Genomic DNA, 19,246 nt, shown 5'->3' with positions numbered 1-19,246 from the left:
AGTAAGCTGTTAACTTGACAAAATCCAGCCTGCTGCATTTAGCTGCCTAAGCTGCAGCAGAGATGGCACATTGTCAAGGGTGGGAAACACCCTCTCCTCCCTAGCCAGAGCTCCAGATCCTCAAAACTCAGCAAAAGTCAAGTCAGGTGTCTCAGTCACAGCAGGAGCTCAGCCATCACACTCCACTCCAGACCCACGTACAGGCAGCAGTTTTTGGGATGTGACTGCCACCCAACTGCAGGAAAGGAACAGGCACAGCCATTGCAACTCCCTTCCCTGGACTTCATTTATCCACACACCAAAGAAAGGATGGATGGATGCTAACAGGAAGGCAGCTCAAAAGCAAAACCAGAAGATGCCTCAAAGTGAGAGAGATTGAGAAAGACAGAATTTACAACTTTTTGACTAGTAATGAAAAGGAGCATTAAGTTGTTCTGCACAGAAGGTAGAAATATGACAGCACTGCCAGGGCACCAGGTGGCCCTGCCAAGGCAGTCACACATGGCATTGGTGCTTCCAGCCATCAGTAAATGACTGGGAATAATAAAGGAATGCCAGAGGCAGATCTCTAAACACCGAGGGAGCACCTTAATGTCATTATTGGGGCATTTTCACTTGTGCTGCAGGAGGGTAAGTGTAGAAACCCAGTGTTACCTCCAGCAATTAAAACAGCCTTCAAGAGGAGCTCTATGCAGAACATCACATGGAATGAGGGTTCCAGCTAACAGCATGTCCACTTCCTGCCCTGTACCAGCATCCTTGGGAGGATACTACAGATCTCCTGTCAGCAGGATCCCACCATAACCTGTCATTCTGAGCATAAGTGGGAAAAGTGAAAGTGATCGTTTGCCTCTTTACATGTCTGAGTGGTTATAGACACACACAGAGTTCACACAGCCTTGCTATCTGCAAAATCCAGGTAATTATTCCTTTAATTTAGTCATCCACCTATCCCAGCTAATTATATCAGCAAACAGACATACTCTGCTGGTTTATTGAAGGGTTTTTTAATGTGAAGAGAAACAGAAGCTTCTGACTAACCACGCTGACTCTGAGCTACATTAAAATCACCGTATTTCAGCGGTTTCTGAGCTGTTCACACCATCCTAAAAACGTCTCCAGTCTTTCAACAGTCCATCCAATAAAGCTGATGTTGTGTACCAGGTATTCTGGAGGCATCTCTCAGCTGCAGCTGAAACCTGGCAGGATTCGTCGTTTGCCCAAAATCCTGAGCCTTGCAGGAAAACAAGACCAAAAAGCACAAATAACCTCAGGTCTTGACAAGCAAAGCTTCTTCCACTGGTCTGACTCCCGACGGAAACATGATGATGATGTTTTTGACACAAGTCCCATCTGTGCACCACGAAACAACAACAAAAAGGAAGATGATGCCAAGTCTTCTCAAACAGTCACCCGAAATACAAAGAGAGCGTACAGAAGCTTGATGCAAAATCCAGAAATAGTCCAGGGCAGTGCTTGGGCATCACTAAAGGTTTAAGGACTACTGGGGATTATGTGGCCAGCCACAAAGTGTCTTGTCAGAGGTCAGGACTGTTCCCTGCTGCTGGGAGGAGTGAGCAGCCTGCGAGCTCCTGGCAGAGGTTTGGTGATCTGACAAACCAGGGCAGAGCAGAGTCAGGTGGCCGAGCGCCGGCGGATCACGAACACGCCCCGCTGCAGCTGCCCCAGGTAGATCCTCATCTTGGTGCTGTCACTGGTTTTCCTCACCCAGATCTGCAGGAGAGAAAGGGCAGAAAGAATAGGGCAGGGAGATGAATTAGGAGAGAAAAAGGGAAAACTCGCAGCAAGCAGCACACAGACAAATTAACTCCGTGTCTTAGGGTCGGAGCTGAACACCTCAGGGGGCACAGATCAATGAGGTTAATCCCCTCTCCCTCCCCACGTAAGGCATTTGCAACCCGAGTAGAAAATGAAATAAGGTGTCTTAACTTCACCTCCTTAACTTCCTGCTCAGAACAGTCCTCGAGAAAAATTACTCTTTCAAGCACCGTCAGGAAAGCAGGTTCCTCCTGCGACAGCTCACAACAGAGCCGTGGCACTGAGCTTTGCCTAATCAAGACTAAGCCTCTCTAGATCCACAGATCATAAAATCATCTATCCTGGGATTTGCCCAGACAAGTAACTATTAGTCAAATGAAAAGCTTATTCTGATTCTGTTGCACGAAGCATTTCCCACAATGTAGCACAGAAATTGTGTCTGGAGATAAAAGGGCCTCTCTTTAAACACCTGCATGGAAGGATTCACACCACGTGCCACAAGACAAATTGCTGCCAACAAGGCAGCCACTCCAGAGAGTTTTTGAAATCACCTTCAAGGTGTTTAGCTCTAAAAACCTGTACTTTAAAAATCAAGTCTGAGCAATTTCCTCTGCATTATATCCTTCTAATGCATTTCAACATATTTAGATAAATACACCGAGTAAGAATTATCCACTCCTTAGTACTGCAATATTTTAGGAGGGAAGTCCAACATTTCCTAATCAAAGGATGATAAAGTTATGTTGGCCTGTGATTTACCCTAAACTTTTTTTTTTCTTCATATATTAGTTACTGGCCTGGCAAGTAAATTGATTTAACTCTATTATTTTAGTTATAAATTGACTTTATTAACAGGCCCCCTTAATATAAAATGAATTTAGTATTTGGCTGGATTTCTACTTCAATTATTTCTCCAGAGAAATTAAAATCAACATTCATTGATAATCACCTCCCAACTCCAACATTTACAAGGATTTGGCATGTTTTGCTTGCCAAAATAACTCAAAAATCCATAAACTTTGAGCAATTGTAGGAAAAAAAACATGTACAATTTCATATTCTACCACAGTACGATGGAATGATACATTAGTTTTGCTAAATTACAATAATAACTTTTAACAAATTTTATTGCACCCATAAGCACACTACCACTGCTTTTATTTGAACAACTGAGTGCCACAACTGCCACTGCAAGGGAACAGCTGTGACACAAAGAGATCCCACATGCAACTCATTCTGGGGAAAATAAAGTGTTTTCCCTTAGCTGCCACAACAAATTAAAGTTCCTTTATTGGCTGATTAAGAAGAAGTGCACTCAAATCTATTATTGCTTTCCCTGAAGTGTCTGGAATCTGCAATCAAAGAACAAAGTGCTGCCTTTGCCCAACTGCTGCAGGAGCTTGCAAAACACAGGATCATCCTTCAGAAACAAAGCAAGTCTCTTCCTATCTCAAAAAGAGCTTTCTCAAATCAGTTTTATCTTGGCTTCAGCCTTCTTTACACCTCAGACAGGTATCTATCTTCAGCCCTTACTAAACAAACCCATGTCTCTCCCCCCTCTGCTGATGAATAAAAGCAGCCACAACCTCGTTGGCTCCCACAGAACTGATCACACAGCTGATCTTGGTGTTCTCTTTAGACTCCAGGTAAATAGCTTGGCTCTTGTGGTACCTGCCAAAAGGAAAAAAAAAAAAAGGAAATGCATGAATCCATTATTGATAAAGCTGGACAGAGTAAATTTGAAGTCTGCCTTTCTTCCCACACCACTTTCTCCATCTTTGCAAGACAGTGAGTGATCTGATCACACACACACACCCAGCATTAATGATATTTGAAATGCAGGAGGGTCTTAACTCATATTCAACTCTGCACTGAAGGTTACTGAAAACAGATTTCACAACTGCAAGAGGGAGAGGCAGAGCCCCAGCCACAGCCCAGGGGAACAGAGACTGACAACACACCCAGGCTTCAAGGGTTAATCCAAGCAGCCTTTCCCATTTCAGACTCAGGATGGATTTCAGAAGGCAACTCCTCATTTTGCCTGACAAAACATGACAGAGCAAATCACAGACACTCAAGCTGTTCCCCAATACAGAATTACTAGAGCACCATCACCACCAAAAGTGAATTACCCTCAATCAGGGCAGTCTGTGCATTGTTTAATGAGACCTCCAATTTCTAATGCTGTCCTATTGTGTGAAAATACCCAAAATGGTAACTAATGGGTAACTGACTCTGTAATGAGCTGTAAATATCTGCCATATGCAGTCCATGACTAAACATATCCATTTCATCCTATTTTAGATCATATTTTAAGCTCTATATTGTTCCTAATGTGTTGTGTATAAAGCAAAGACTTTGAAATTCCTAACTCTGAATTTGATTCCGTGGACTCTCCTCTTTCACAGCCCCTATTTCTCCAAGTGCTGCTGTGTGCCAGCCCCAAACCCCTACTTGCTGTTCATTCTGCCTCATCCTCTTCCACAGGCAGAACTAATTACACTGGAACAGGTGATTTGTAAGTAAATCATCTTAATCAAGCAAGCACCAAAATACTTTACAGCTCTAAAAGCATGACTGTATTTCCACCTTTCCCCTAATCATGATTTTATCTGGGCAATCCAAGCTGCAGAATCCCTGCACAGATATTCCCTCAGTAGCTACCCAGTGCAACTCCCTGCAGCCTGACTGCCATTTGCAAAACACACGGATTTATTGAAACTTTACAGTTATTTCTACAATAACCAGACTGTACATGTGGAAGTCTTCCAATGGTTTATTCCACAATCTCTTCCTACTGGAAAATTCTGCACTCAGAATTTTCACAGTGCTTGCCAGTAGCTGGAATTGGTGTCAGCTTTTAGCCTTCCAAACTCATTACCCATGAGGGGGTGAGGGAATAGAAAATCCCCAAATCCTGCAACCTTTAAAACAATGGTTGGACAGAGGTGTCTTTCTCCTTCATTCTGACAGAAACAATGTCAGTGGGTTTCAGGGCAATGCAAAGCAACAATGATTTGAGCCAAAAAATATCTCAGTTTAGCAAGTCCAGATGTCATTAAATGATACAGAGGAACTCAATAAACCCCAGGCCTCACTAAGATGAGACAAGAATCTCAGTCCAGCAGTGCCCTACCACGCCATGCTGGGAGTACTTAAGGAAGAGTTCTGATCTTGATACAATCAGCAGGAGTGCAGGAGAAGCCAGTGCAAACAACAGCTCTCAAGTGTTAGCTGTGCCCACACAGACAAGGATGTATTTCCCCCACTTTCAATTTTTGATTAGCAGTGAATTCCAAAGCTGATTACACACGTGCTAGAGGCTTCACTCAGCCCTTGGATTTCACACCATGAACGACTCTCCATCAGTAAATTAATGCTAATTGTGCCCAGAAAAGGCAAAGAGCCAAGTCAGCAGTGTTTCACTGAAGAGCTGTCTCACCTGTCTCACACACACAGGGCAGCTGAAGGCACAGCACCCTGCTGCATCAGTTCCCTGGTCATGTCTCACCCTTTTGCCAAGTTTATACATCCAGAGAGGGATAGGATTAAGGAAATTACCTCAGATGAAAAATGCAATGGCGTTTAAGTTGGCTTTCAAGAAAGCAGAGCCAAACAACTCTCACTCTTGCAGTAGGTAAAACACACCAAGTGAGGCAAGCAGAAATAATTCCATTTCCTGCTATAAAATATTTTACTGAAAGGCCAAGATTTCCAAGTGCAACTCCATCAGAAGATTGAAAGAAATCCCTCTGCATGCAGCAAAGCTAAGAGCAAAAAGATGGTTGCTCTACAGTGAACTGTGGTTTAGGATTTGATGGGGGAGCATCTGAGGATTAAAAAACTGAGTCTAATTCCACATTCACCTGAAACACTCCACTCTGAAGATGTCTGAAATGTCTCTGCAAGACTTCAGGGGGTTCATTACTGGCATTAAACATTCCCTGTTTTCATGCAATTGTCATGCAGGGCTGCATCAGGAAACGGAGAAAGTCATTCCTGGGCTGTCAGGTTTAGGATTTCTGTGCATGCCAGCATTCTTATGCATCTTAGGAAGAATTACCCTCCCACTACCAACAGTTAATTCATTATTTTAAAACACCAGCTACTTTGCACAAATATTATTACTTATTAGCAATCAAAAAAAAATCTAAGCAGGATTATTACAACAAAAAAAATAAGATACTGATCTTAAAACAGCATAAGAACAAGGCAGCCAGGAAAGACAACAGCTGGAATTCCTGACAGCAAGACCTCCATGACAAGTGAATTCAGCAAGGTGAAAATATCTGTTAAGTGCTTTATGCCAGAGCTAGATACCCTTCAGAGAGAGCTGGTGCTTTGCTGAGGTTCTGGGCTCACTGAAGCTCTTGCAGGTTTAAATTTAATGGGAAGTTTTGAGCTTTACTGACAGATTACTTCAGATGCCTTTTTTTTTTTCTTTCTTTCTTTTTTTTACTCATGAACATTTTTCAAGTATTCCATATGCTTCAAAATACTGAAGAGTTTATTCATCCAAATATATCCTGGGGATAATCACTTTATACACACAAAAAAAAAAAAAAAAAAAAAAAAAAAAAAAAAAAAAAACCCCCAAAAAACCTTGATGAATCTGTGGAATAAGTAGCCTGTTCAGTTCCTATCTGCTTTACACTTCATGAATGTTTAAACTGAGGGAGCAGCTTTTATGAGAGCTGTGTACACTGAACTCTCAATTAAACTTCAGGCAGAAAGAAAAACTGACCAGCTGGCCAAGGGGGTTGCTGTGTAAAAAAACCAGCTTCACATCTACTTCTGTGACAAAATTACAGCCTCATCACTTGTTTTGAGCCACCAGAACACTGAAGTAGGCTACAAATAAGCAGATGACTTTTTGAAAGCAAATTGTTTTCTGCTCAAGTTTCAGACTGCCCCCTTGATTATCCAAGTTTGCAAGTCTCATGGATTAAGTTTAAGATCTAAGTTTCCTCTGCAGAATTCAATATTTTCCTTGTGTTTTGTGAGGCTTGTACAGCTGTATGGCCATAAAACTCAGCAGAGATAAATCCAATCAGCAATTCTGAAGTTGCCTCTCCCAGGTGGGTTTGATCTTTAAAGGTTATTTGGATTTATTAGAAGCATCTTTCATCCTGAGCAGCTGCTGGATGACATTTCTTCTGCCACCTTGTGGAATGCTGGGCAAAAACCTGAACCTCAGAAATGGGAGGGTTGCTGACAGCAAATCATGGAGTGTCTGTGTCCAAACTGGGCAGCTCCAGTCACATCCCACTCTGGCTGCTGCTGCCTCTCCTACCTCTTATTAGGTTTGACTTCCTAAGAGCCACAGTGAGCCATGGAAAAGATTCAAGTCTCCTTTTATTGGAGCCACCAGTTATCTCTGAAAGCCTGCAGGGTGTGAACATTCCATCATCCCCTCTGCTTTACTGCACCCGTGATGAGCTTGTGGAGGGAGCAGCAAACCTCTGCCCTAAAGCATTTTATCCACCAATTCTTTGCTCAAAGCCATTTCTCTCTGCAGCCTCTGCCTCATCACTACACAACACACACTGATGGAAACAAAAACTCCCCAGGCCTCACCATCTCTTGTCATAGTAGAGTTTGCCATCTTCTATCCGAGCTTCAAATCGCTGGGCTGGAGACTCTGCTGGTGTAGCTGGGAGGTGCTCGGGAGAGGAGGGGGAGGCTGGGGACAGCAGAGACACTCTGGTTAAAGACCAGCACATCTGACTGCAAAACTGCAGTTAATAAGGTTGTGTCTGCAGAAATAGCAAGCAGAGAAAGCTGCAAACTCAAATATCCATCAGGAAAATATTATATATTGTGATGAGCGACTTGACCTCTGCCTTGAATTAAAATATGCACTGAAATACAGCATTTATGTGAAATAAACATTCATGGGTAAGTGATGGACAATATGTCCTTCATTTTGTTTTAGTTATAACCCACAGTTAATTAGTTAAATACGATTAAAATTACTGAGGCAAGTTAGTCCCACTCTGTCTGAAATAAAGTGTGTAAGTACACCTAGAGAGCTGAAGGCATAAAACCATAAGTGGTCAACCCCTCAATGGAGCTGACAAGCAGAAAAGGTGCCCAGATCACCAGAATATAATGGAAAATCTCTTTTCCCAGCTGGACTGTCCCATGCCCAAATGTTTCAGCCACCTAGGATGCTCATGCCCCCCTTCCCATCCCTGACAAACACCAACACCACAGAAAGAACAGCAATTGCACAGCCAGACATCTGCAGTACCATTCCCTGATGAGAACAGCACCCCATGAACAAGTTCCACTGCATCTGTAACTCACCTGGTCTCTTGGGGGATTTAAGCTACATGGGAAGAGAACAAAGCAGTGTTAGAGATCTGACAGGAGCCACAGAAGCTGCACTGATAACTTCAGATATCTTACTTTCCACACTCTGAGTATTTCTAATTTAAATGCTCTGTTAAGTGGCATAACACATAACCAGTGTGCTCTGAACAGCCAAAGATGCAGATAATCAGTAAAATGATCCAAAAGGCCAAAAAAACCTGAACTTGAGAGCATTCAGACAACCCACTCCAATGAGTCAAACCCATCTAATGCACAATTTTGAATGTGATACATTTCCCAGGGTACACAAAATACAAGAGCTAAATCATTAGAGAAACTTCAAAAGCTGGCACAAAACCAGCATACCATCCTCAAAATGCCTTAATGAGCAGCTTATATTCTAAGAAATTAGATAAGCCTTCAAGTGTTCAGCAAGAAAACAATATGTTAATCAAAACCAGAAAAGCTACAAACATGCACACTGCCCCCTATCCAGCTTGCTGAAATCTTGTGACAGCAGGGAGAAATAAATTAATAAAAAATCCTACCCCAGAGTAAGGCTTAAACCAAAGGCAACCTGTGATCTCCCAGAAAACACACTGACATCTGTTCAGCCATGAGGAAGAAACTCCTTAACATAGCTCATCCCTTGGTTCACACAAAAGGTAACATTTTTAGATGACAGTCATTCAAATTCGGTTAATTAAACTTCAATGAAAAAGAGGAGATACCATCTTGCAAAATCTTTTCTTGTGCTACTTCAGAAAGCCTATGGGGATGAAATAGTCCCACATCTCAAAAATGAACATTAAAGAGAGCTCTGTTCTCTTCAGGAGAAAGCATTTACCTTCTCTTGAAAATGAAGAAATACAGTCAAGCAACAATCCCTACCTTATTCAGCGTTCTTAGGTCCTCCATTATTTGCTCATCAGTCAACAAATAATTTAGCTGAGGTATCCAGAATTAAGGTTTCCATAAGCTCTTGACAAGCAAGGCTAAAAATTAAAGGTCAATGACATTTCACTTGAGTAAACGTAAGCCAAAAGGTTTCCAGGATTTTAATAAATGTCTTACTTGAGCTGGTTTTTTTGTCAGAGGAATTAATACAAGTCCATCCCCACCATCTTAGCAGCAGAGTGCAAAATAATTTTAACTTATTCAGACATAACCATCAATGAAAAACCTTTAGTGCACTGACATTTACTTCATGGAGCATCAAGCACCAGCATTTTCAGTGTTTTTCATATTGTATTTCTGTGGAGAAGAATCTGTGAGCTGAAACAACAGACTCAATTCAGGTTTTCTACAATGAAGCTAAATCCCACCTAAACCTAGTTAAATAAAACTTTGTGTGCTTGGGGATAAATAAGAGCCTACAATGCACCTGAAAAAACCCCAAAACCATTGAAAATATAAATTAGTGTATTACAGTCTTATTAGAGCTCTGCTGTACTTTTGTTTCTTCATAACAAGTGTTTAGCCAAAAGTATTCAAAGTATTACACTAAAGTTAACAGTTGCTGGGCTACATTTCAAGGATTTTGGTTTTGATGGACTTTAATCCTCTCCCAGTGAGCAAAGGCAGAGATTTTCACTGTGTGGCTGCTGTATCATGCTCAATTAGCAGGTCATGTTCACTATGAAACTCATTTATTTTGGATGAGATAGGAGCACTAATAAATGACTTGGGTTTTTTTTCCTGGAAGAGTGAACAGAATCTCCAACCAGAAAGAGGTTAATTGAAACTGGAGATGCTCATGACCATCCTGCATGAACTCCAGAAGTTCAAGGTTTGATATTGCCTTCAGAAAATGAGAGTCACTCAGATAAGTTTTTTTAATGTAAGACATACAGGTTTAGAATCTAATAAGAAGCCCCTGCAAAACAAATATCCTTGCCTTCCTCTCCAGGTGAATTTAATACACAAATAGAAAAAGTGCCTATCATCACAGAGGAGCTAAAAACATTTTCAGAAGCCAAGGAACATTTTAATTTTGAGACATGCAGCAAGGCAGATCCTAAGGATTAAATAGACATGTTTTTCTGTCTCTTGTGATACATGAAAACAAGATGAATCTCCATCTTTTCTTATTCAAAGAACAAATCTAGCATCCTTGCTTTTGCTATGCATCTCTGGATTAGAGATCTGAAGCTTTTACCAGAAATGGAAAAATTATTTTGATATGACAAATATGATCTTTCTGGTAAATTCTTTGTCACGTCTTGAAATGAGAAAAGCTCTGGCTCATGCAAAAAGCCATTTACTATCTATAGAATCAATTATCTCAGCATATATATATATCTCTAATGTTCTTTTAAAGTTTTTCTTTTGTGAAATACATTGCCTGCAGCATTCAAACTATTGTCACTGACAAAAAAAAAGGGTATCTCACAATACTGTAAGGATTAAGTTAGGATACCAAGGGATCTCCAAACACTGGTTTCTATACATGTATTGAATTGTACAACTGCTGGCATTGCTCTAGCACACATTATACATGACAATCGTGCTTCAGTATTTCCCAGGTTGAAATCTGATCCTGGCATTTCCTTTTCCCTGCTGTACAAAACAACCAGGGTGTGAGTAGCACAGGGGCTGCAAACCCAGCAGTGACTCCAGGAAAGGATATCAGGGGCAGGTTTTCTCCTCTTGTCTGGGATAGGAACTGGATCATTTGGTCGCCGTCTCAGTTTCCTCGTCATAATGGGCTTCACTTCCATGGAATCTGCAGGGAAATGAAGTTGCAGAGCTGATAAGGCCAGAGAGAAAGGAGTAAGCAGCAGCAGCTTTCTTTTATACAAGGCACAGGGAAAATAATCTTTCCTCTTTCATTCAGAAAATTGGATTTTTTTTGTGTGTGTGTGTGCTAGCTTCCAGCATGGAAGTGCTGACAGTGAATCCAAGTTCTCTCCCGTCAGGTCACTGTTCAGTGCCAGGGCTGCAATGCCATGGTTACAGCTGCTCCAGGTACAGATAAGCAGCACAATGATGCTACAAGGATTCAAGGTGAATTCCTTTCATGCTCACTCTGTCTGCTTGGGAACAGATTTAAAAGGCCAAACTCACGGAGTTCTTTCCCAGCCCAAGTCAGATCATTAATAGCATGTAAAACATCAGCTACAAATCAATTGCTCTCACATCTTCAAGGCAGAAAAACAGCTTTGTCAAAAGATTAGAGAAAATTTCTGCATTGAAGACTGATACAAGTCTGCTGGAGTGATTTCAAACAAACAGTATTTAAATTCAGATTACCTAAGAATGATTAATGAAATGACTCTAATTAATAACACAGAGCAGCAGTTGACAGGAAGTAAACTGCAGCATGTGCACTGGGGAAAAAGAAGAAAGTCTGTTAAAAACTTAAATACCAGTCTCATCACCAAATAATTATCTGAACTTCAGTTTGTCCAAATGCCTACAGATAACCTTTACTGAACAACTCCACTAAACTCTCACAACTCATTCCTTAATTCATCAAGATATGTTGAAATGGCAGCCAAGAGGCCACACCATAGATGCCAAACATCATCCCACCTCCCTTTCTCTGTGCTGAGATTTATTGGCTCATCTCCAAGCACCCCTGGATCACCCCCTGGGAAACACTTTCATCTGGGAAGCCCCTTTGGCTCCCACTAGACACAAAAACCTTGAGCAGTTCTGCATGTGCAAAATACAGCAAATTCCTTCTCTCCTCATCTCAAGGGTGAACAAGGATGACCATGAGACCAGATTTCATAAATAAATAAAAGAAGTTACCAGGGAAACAGCATAGCTCAAGATGCTTTCCAGTCCACATCAGCTCTAAGCGTTTATATAAAGCCAAGAGCAGCATTTAATACACCAAAACAGGGTTTAATTCTCACTTCTGAGTATTAACTACATTATTAGTTAATATAAACCCTGTAGATACTATGCAAGAAATACATGAAGGGTGTAACTCATGGACAGGCCTCAGCAACAAAAGCACACTATCAGTCCATGGAGTGAGGGAGCTGCTCAAAGAACACCAAACCAGACTTTTGGCTCAGTACCACAGGAACAGAATTCTACAGGAATAATCAACCCCTGCCTTAGCTCCCGTGTCCACTACCACAGAGCACTGCAAGGCACCAGGGGTACCAACTGTCTCAAAAAATCTGTCCATTTAATCTTCTAGAGCCTGGACACTAATGTAACCCACAAATCTTTGTTTTCTGGCTTTAAGCAGCAGATTTCAACCTTTATTGTTTGGCTTTCAACTACCTGACCACCCAACTCCTGCAGCAAGGAAAGGGCACAGCTTTACAAGCTGGCATCACTGGTAGGTCAATGCTGTGACATGTCTCAATAGTTTTATTGCTACATCAGGGAACCAAAGCAGCCTCTCTCCCTGCATATAAGCAAGCCCACCATCCCCTCTGCTGCTCCACTGGCACTGCTTGATTCACCTGTTAACAAGTCACAAAATTTTGAGCTGCTTTCTCCATTTAAAGGCCATCAATTCATGCTCTGCCCCTGTTGGGATTTCCCACCAGCTGTATAAACCAGCACTGACATCTTTACAGCTCTTTTCCTAAGCAGGAGCAGAATGGATAACACAAATGACAGGTGCTTATCTTCTTTACCTCCTGTTAATTCCATGGTTAGCTTTTCATTCTCAATCATCTTCTTCTTCTCTTCCAACTCTGCTATCAGATTTTCCTTAAGCTCAATTTTCTTATCTTCAAACTCCTTTGCTGCTGCTTTCTTTTCCTTCACATAATTTTTCTCCACCTGATCTGTCTAATGCAAACCCAAGGAGCAAGAAGGTTAATTAAGGACTCAAGTTAATGATATCACAACAGCTTTTCAAATGCTTTATTGATCAGCTTTTCAGTTCACAACTGGCCCAAGTTCTGAAGATTATCAATATTCACAATCTATAGAAAAACATCAAAATATCACTTAGTGCTATTATGTTGTCAAATGAATGATTTATAAAGAGACATTTTAAAGTTGCATAACCAATCAAGTCCCTAGCAGAGAGCTCTGCTGATTTACAGACAGAACTTATCACCTTAAACACCCCTTTTCTGACCAGCCCAATGCACAGTCAGATACAAGAGCCCAACAGCAAATATTTAATCTATTTTAACAACAAAGTGCAGAAGTCACTTGAGGTAATACCAGCAGTAAGCTCTACTACATCTCAAGTGCAACAAGCCAGCTAGAAGAAGAAAATTTCTCTAAGCCTTCTGGGAAAACAAGTCCAAATACTGGCTGATGAAACAAGGTTTATGCCTCTTCCATCTAATTAATGCATATTTTTGATAAATTAAGAGTACTTACTTCCAGCTGCAGGAACAGCTCTGAAACACAAGAAAGACTTAATGAATTACCTTCAAAGCTGCACAAAATTACTTCCTTAACATTTTAAGCCATTGAATATTGCAGCCAAGACAGGCAGTGAAGCAAATAATTCGTGTACTTATCCAATCTCTGCTCTGACTTCACAGCTTTATGCTGAAAATGAAGTGACTATGAAAAAGTTGCACAAAAATAGACTGTTACTAGAGGTTTTTTACAGATTACCACCTCACTGAAAAGCTTCCACTATTCCACATTACTCAGTTCAGGCTGTGGTAGCAACACTGTACTACTCCAATACTTAAAAAAAATTAAAAATCAGTAATAGACATACACCAAATATAAGAATGTTGCAATAAAAAACAAACTTCCTATTTGCAAAGCATGAAAGCAGCATTATGTAGATAATCAAATGCAGGTAAATGGAAACTGTTGGTTTAATAAACCTCAGCATGGCAAGGACAAACAGATCTTTATTCCTGTAGTACAAGGCAGCTGGATGTTTTAATCATAAAATTCCAAGTGATCACCACCTGCCCTCCTGTGGAAGAACTGTGCTGCTGCAGCACTGCCCGTGGCCAGCCAGGAATACCAGTTTGCACTGGGGTTTAATTTTATCAAAACAACCCAGGCATGTCAGGATGCAGCTCTAGTGCATTTGAAAGGTCTTTTTGGAGGTCTTTCCCAACCTAAATCCCTACTGAAATTCATCTCAGGAGACAGGCTCCTTTTAACAAGAAGTTGTTCAAACCACTTCAGTTCCTCAAGCAAATCCTTTACCTTTCCCAGGCACTTTCAGAAATACAGAACTGCTTGTTTTTGCTAAAAGAGGAGCAGCTGTATTTCCTATATCCACATAATGCCTTCTATAAAATGCCCTGCTTCAATATCCCAGATAAGAACAACTGGAAAGGGAAGAAGAAAGAGAGAGGGCAAGCAGCTGGATCTGATTCCCAAGCCATTGCTCTGCAGCAACATAATAAAACCACCCAGAAGGACAAGCACTAGGCACTTAATTAACTTTGCTCCTTGAAACAGAGCAGTACCCAAAGTCCAGGCAGCCCATTCCATGCCACAGCCATGCAGAACAACAGTTCCAGCAGCAAATGCTCTGTGTTCATTGTTCACAAACAGATCCTGGGGAAAGCATGTGCTCCTAACTTCCCACTCCTGCAAACTGAAGGAGACAGGGCACCCAAAGGCTTCAGCAAGGGCCAGCAAACAACAAACCAAAGTGGGACACTGTGCGTTAGTATGGCTGTGTTCAAGGGTCTCAGGACCCTTCAGGGGAAGAGATGAGAATCTTGACTCCATGTTTCAGAAGGCTGATTTATTATATTATATTATATTAAAATGCTACACTAAAACTATACTAAAAAGAATAGAGAGAAAGGATCCATCAGAGAGCTAGAAAGAAAAGGAATGAATAACAAAATCTTATGACTGCTCACAGACTCGACACGGGTGGCTGTCATTGGTCATCAAGGGAGAACAATATCACAGGGTGGGTAAGCAATTCTCCAAATCACATTCCAAAGCAGCAAAACATAGAGAAGCTGAAGCTTCCCAGCTTCTCAGGAGAAAAGATCCTGGCAAAAGGATTTTTCATAAAATATGTCTGTGACAGGTTAGATAAAAATGGAATCATCATTTTACTTGTGCTGCTTTGTGGCCGCATTTCTCTTCACAGAGAAAAGCAAGGCACAACTTCCCAAGGATATTTTCTGGGAATTGCAGTGAGGAACCTCAGAGAAAGAAGAAACAATTCTTATCTCATTTGCTGTGCCTGTGTTTGTGCAAAAGTAGAATGCAACATGGAGATTGTTTACCCAGAGTGATGCTGTTTGTTTCCTTGGCCTAGCAAGGCCAAGCGTGTGTGTGTGTGTCGGGACTGTCGGTGACAGTCACGAGATCCTGGGCAGTGGGGTGCTTGGCAGATTCAGTTTAGATGTAATGTAATATAATATAGAATAATATAGTATAATAAAGTAATTCATTAGCTTCCTGATATCCATGGAGTCAGATGCATCATTCTCTCCCCTTCGTTGGGGCTGCCTTGAATCCTACACTGCTTCACATAAATGAAGGCTAAAGCTGCTTATCAGTCAGCAAACAATGCTGGAAGAAAATCATCAAGGTAGATCCTGTCCTGTTTGGTGGACTTGGAGAAAACCCTACAATGTACCCAAAGATCCCTTTGCTCCAGCAAGTTCCTTTACTTTAAAGGCCAGAATTACCTCTTTCTTACTTCAGTGTTATACAGAACACACATTTAAGTTATTTGCAGTGTCTTAGAGAGAAATTCCACTTACCTGCATTTCGTATCCTTTCTTTGTACTGCTGGTCCAACTTCTTCATCCTTTTCTGATATTCCTGAAGAGTACCTAGTGGAAATAAATTGTAGATTCCCACTGCATTTTTTTTCTCCCAAGTACTAAATATTCTCAAGGAGTCAGCACCACTCAAAACACATTCCCTGCTTTTGTACAAAGTGGATTACTCCTTTTACAAGTGTTTTAGCAGAGAGGCTAACTACAAGTAGAGTTAAGATGGAGAAAAGATGGGAAGCAGCTGACATTTTTAACTCAGCAGCACAGCTGAGAGCCAGCAGGCAGTGAAAGATGCTGCTCCCATCTTTCAGAGCCTCCATCCTTCTACGACATTTGAAAAGTGCTGAAAATAAAAACCAAAGCTACTCTTCTAAGCTTACCTTCCTGCAGCTGCTGTAACTGCCTCTTCAGAGATGCCAGTTTGTCCTGATACATCCTGCAAACACAGCAGGAAACTTTAAACACCAAGCACACATTGTTTATTCCACCATCTCTTGAGGTTACATGTTTACACAGTATCAAAAACTTTTCAGAACTTCAGGAAACAAATGAACTACAAACTAAAATAATTTTATTCCAATTAAAGGTTCTCATTCTATCTTAAAAATGGGCTGAAAATTTAGGATAAAATAGGATTTTTTTTGTTGTTGAAACCTAAAATGACATTTAGATCTACAAACATCAGAAACTTTATAGCAGAATCACTCTTGCACTACGTGAAGTTTTATTAGCTATGTATTAGTTCTCCACATTATTTTAAAAAAACACTGAAGTCTATTCCTGGTGCTGCTGCAAACCTGCACTTCTTTTACCACACATCTGTGGTTTAACACTGTCCAAGTTTTCCTGACCTGTATAAAAACAGGTCTCTGCTAGTAAGCAAGAGCTCAAAATACTGCAAATGCTCCTACACACCATGGGCAGATTATTTCAAGTCTCCCAGAAGTCCATTTCTGGTTCAGGACTAGAATTCAATTGTTTAAGGCATTTGGATAGGCATCTTACTTTTCCTTAACTTATCTAAAGCACAGCCTTTCTTTTATTTGAAGGATCTGTCTGCAGCAGGATCCATTTACAGATGATCCCAGAACTCATAATTATTTCTTTGCCCAAAACAGCAGCAGCCCTTAATTTCTTGAATTTATACAGAACAGAGAAAGTAACTGGGGAGAGCAGAAATACAAGTTATGGACTCATGAGCTGTTCCACTGGGGTAAGCACTTAAAACTCCCAATCTTGGCCCAAAACTTTAACAAGTTTTAGGCAATAAACACCCCTAAACCCACAAGAAAATAGAACATCACCTTACTTGTATTTGGAATTGATTTACTTACTGTTCTTTCATTTCTACAAAGTCCTCCTCCTCGTGTTTTGCCAGGTCTGTTTCACTGGCATCCTCAGTGTCTAAACAAGGCAAAAACCAACTTGTTAAAATGTAAAAAGTATTAAAAAAAAAACAAACAAACAAGCTCAGTAGTAAATTATTTAAAAACAAGGAAACAGGCAAACAAAAAAGAAATCCCCAAACCTCAGGCAACTTAGCATCAAAGACAACCTGAGAGATGAATTCAGGAGGGAAATGGAATATCTCATGTTCCTGCAACTGTGAGTTTTGCATGAACAACTTTAACCTCAGCCTGGGAATTTCTTCTCATTTAAGATGAGGGGCTCTACATTAATACTCACACACAGGTGAGAAACAAACAGCCTGAAGACTCTGAAAGACATTTCACAAACCTGTTGCTGGAGTTCCACCCACTCGGTGCTGCTCGGGTTGACCACAAAGGTCTCACCAAAGACAGCAGTTACTGGCTGGGACCTGAACTTCTCAGTTACTGGCTGGGACCTGAACTTCTCACCTGTACCTCACTTAGTACTGCAACACTCAAATACCAGCACTGCCATAAAGACAGCTGCATTTTATGAACAGACAGTATAAGCTGTAAATGAAGTCAATCACTGTGGGGTTGCCAGTTTGCTGCTAAGTCTTTTCAGGCTTCTATTTGTAACACCTGGGTAGCCAAGAATCCATTACCTTGCCAAAGAGGGGCAAGTGCCTCCAGACTTTACAGAGTACAGCTGAGAAACTTAAACCACAGCTAATTCCCTACACACAGCAGGAGGGCCCAGCACCTTAAATCAAACCTTTCTCAGATTATTACTAAACTACAGACAGTTTAAACTTAAGATAAAATTTAAGCACCAAAGATAAACCAAGTAGTTTTTTAACTGAAATAAATGTACTTCAGTGTCTGGGCCACCACAAAGGACTACCATACTCTGTTGGGAGAGCCCCCACTGACCCTGTCTCCCTCTGCACCCATCTTTAACCAGAGGGGATGGGGGCTCTGCTGCCAGTGACAGGCACAGCCCAAAAGTCCTTCTACATCGCCCTTATCTGTCGTTTTATGCCCTCTGCACTCTTGGCTACCCAGGCTTTTTACTTAATTTCCTCTTCTCCCCTGCTCCTTGTACTGTCACATTCTCCTGCACTGCTACACTTCTGTCCACACCTCCTCCTCCGTCAGCTACGTCCTTCCCCCTCACACCACGGAAACAGAACAGTACACTGGATTTCTCCGCTGTTTTCGCTCAGCTGTCCCGCTCAGCCCCCTGCTCCGCGCTCCCCCGTGTCCCGCTGTGCCCCGCACACCCGGGACGCCACAGCTCCGCCTCTCCAGCTGGTTTACTTTCCCGCGGGAGCCGCTGCAACCTGTCAGGTCCTTGTTTCCCTCGGCTGTTCTCGCCGCCCGAACCCTTGAAGCCCCCAGCCCTTGCCCAAACACTGTGCGGAGCGCTGCCCTCCACTCCCAGGAGGGCTCCCAGTCCATCCCCCCGTCCCCGGGCACCAACCCGCCCGCTCCCCACACACCCTCGTCGGAGTCGCGGGCCCGGGCGCTCCGCTCGCCGTCCTCCTCCTCGGCGCTCTCCAGCTCCTCCTCCTCGTAGTAGTCGGGCGCGGGGGCCATGGCGGGCGCGGGCGGCCCCGGCGGGGCTGCGGGCGGCGCGGACACGAGCCCAGCCGCGCTCATGGCCGTGGGCGGGACGGGACGGAGCGGCCGCCGCTCGGCAACCGCGGCGGGAACCGCGGCCGCGCTTCCGCTTCCGGGCGGCGCCGGGGCCGCCGCGCCCCCGTCCGGCCGACGCGGGCCCTGCGGGTCCGAGGGTTGCGGGTTCGAGTCCCGACCCCGCCCAGTGCGTGGCACGGGGTTGGACTGTGCTGGCGGTGCGGTTTAACTCTTCAGCGCGTTGTGGCCGCCTGGGCTCGTGTTTGTGGACCAGGCTCTGCTCAGAGCTGCCAAGAGATAGGACGAGAGCAACGGGCAGAAACATGCACAAGAAGTTCCACCGAGAGATGAGGAAGAGCTTCTTCACTGTGCAGTGACCGAGCAGCGGAACACAGACTGACATAGAGGTGGAGTCTCCCTCTCTGGGGATTATTCCAAAACCGTCTGGACACAATCCTGTGCCTCGTGCTGGGGGATGACCCTGCTGGA

The 19,246-nt window shown here is 42.6% G+C and overlaps 1 protein-coding gene across 1 annotated transcript; it reads right to left on the bottom strand.

Annotated features, from left to right (window-relative positions):
• Positions 1-961: 961 nt before the first annotated feature.
• SUDS3 (SDS3 homolog, SIN3A corepressor complex component) lies at positions 962-18,858 on the bottom strand. Its single transcript, XM_041420453.1, has 12 exons — positions 18,622-18,858; positions 17,084-17,153; positions 16,130-16,185; positions 15,732-15,803; positions 13,402-13,421; positions 12,699-12,855; positions 10,724-10,819; positions 8,986-9,047; positions 8,089-8,110; positions 7,357-7,462; positions 3,366-3,450; positions 962-1,734 (listed from the first exon to the last, which is right to left on the bottom strand). The coding sequence occupies exons 1-12, from the start codon at positions 18,779-18,781 to the stop codon at positions 1,636-1,638; spliced, it is 1,005 nt and encodes a 334-aa protein (XP_041276387.1). The 5' UTR covers positions 18,782-18,858; the 3' UTR covers positions 962-1,635.
• Positions 18,859-19,246: the final 388 nt, after the last annotated feature.

This window comes from Onychostruthus taczanowskii, unplaced genomic scaffold (assembly GCF_017590055.1).
Source record: "Onychostruthus taczanowskii isolate IOZ18803 unplaced genomic scaffold, ASM1759005v1 scaffold64, whole genome shotgun sequence".
Taxonomy (NCBI): Eukaryota; Metazoa; Chordata; class Aves; order Passeriformes; family Passeridae; genus Onychostruthus; species Onychostruthus taczanowskii.
The sequence above is the reverse complement of the archived record's forward strand: the minus strand, read 5'-3'. Positions and strand labels throughout refer to the sequence as shown.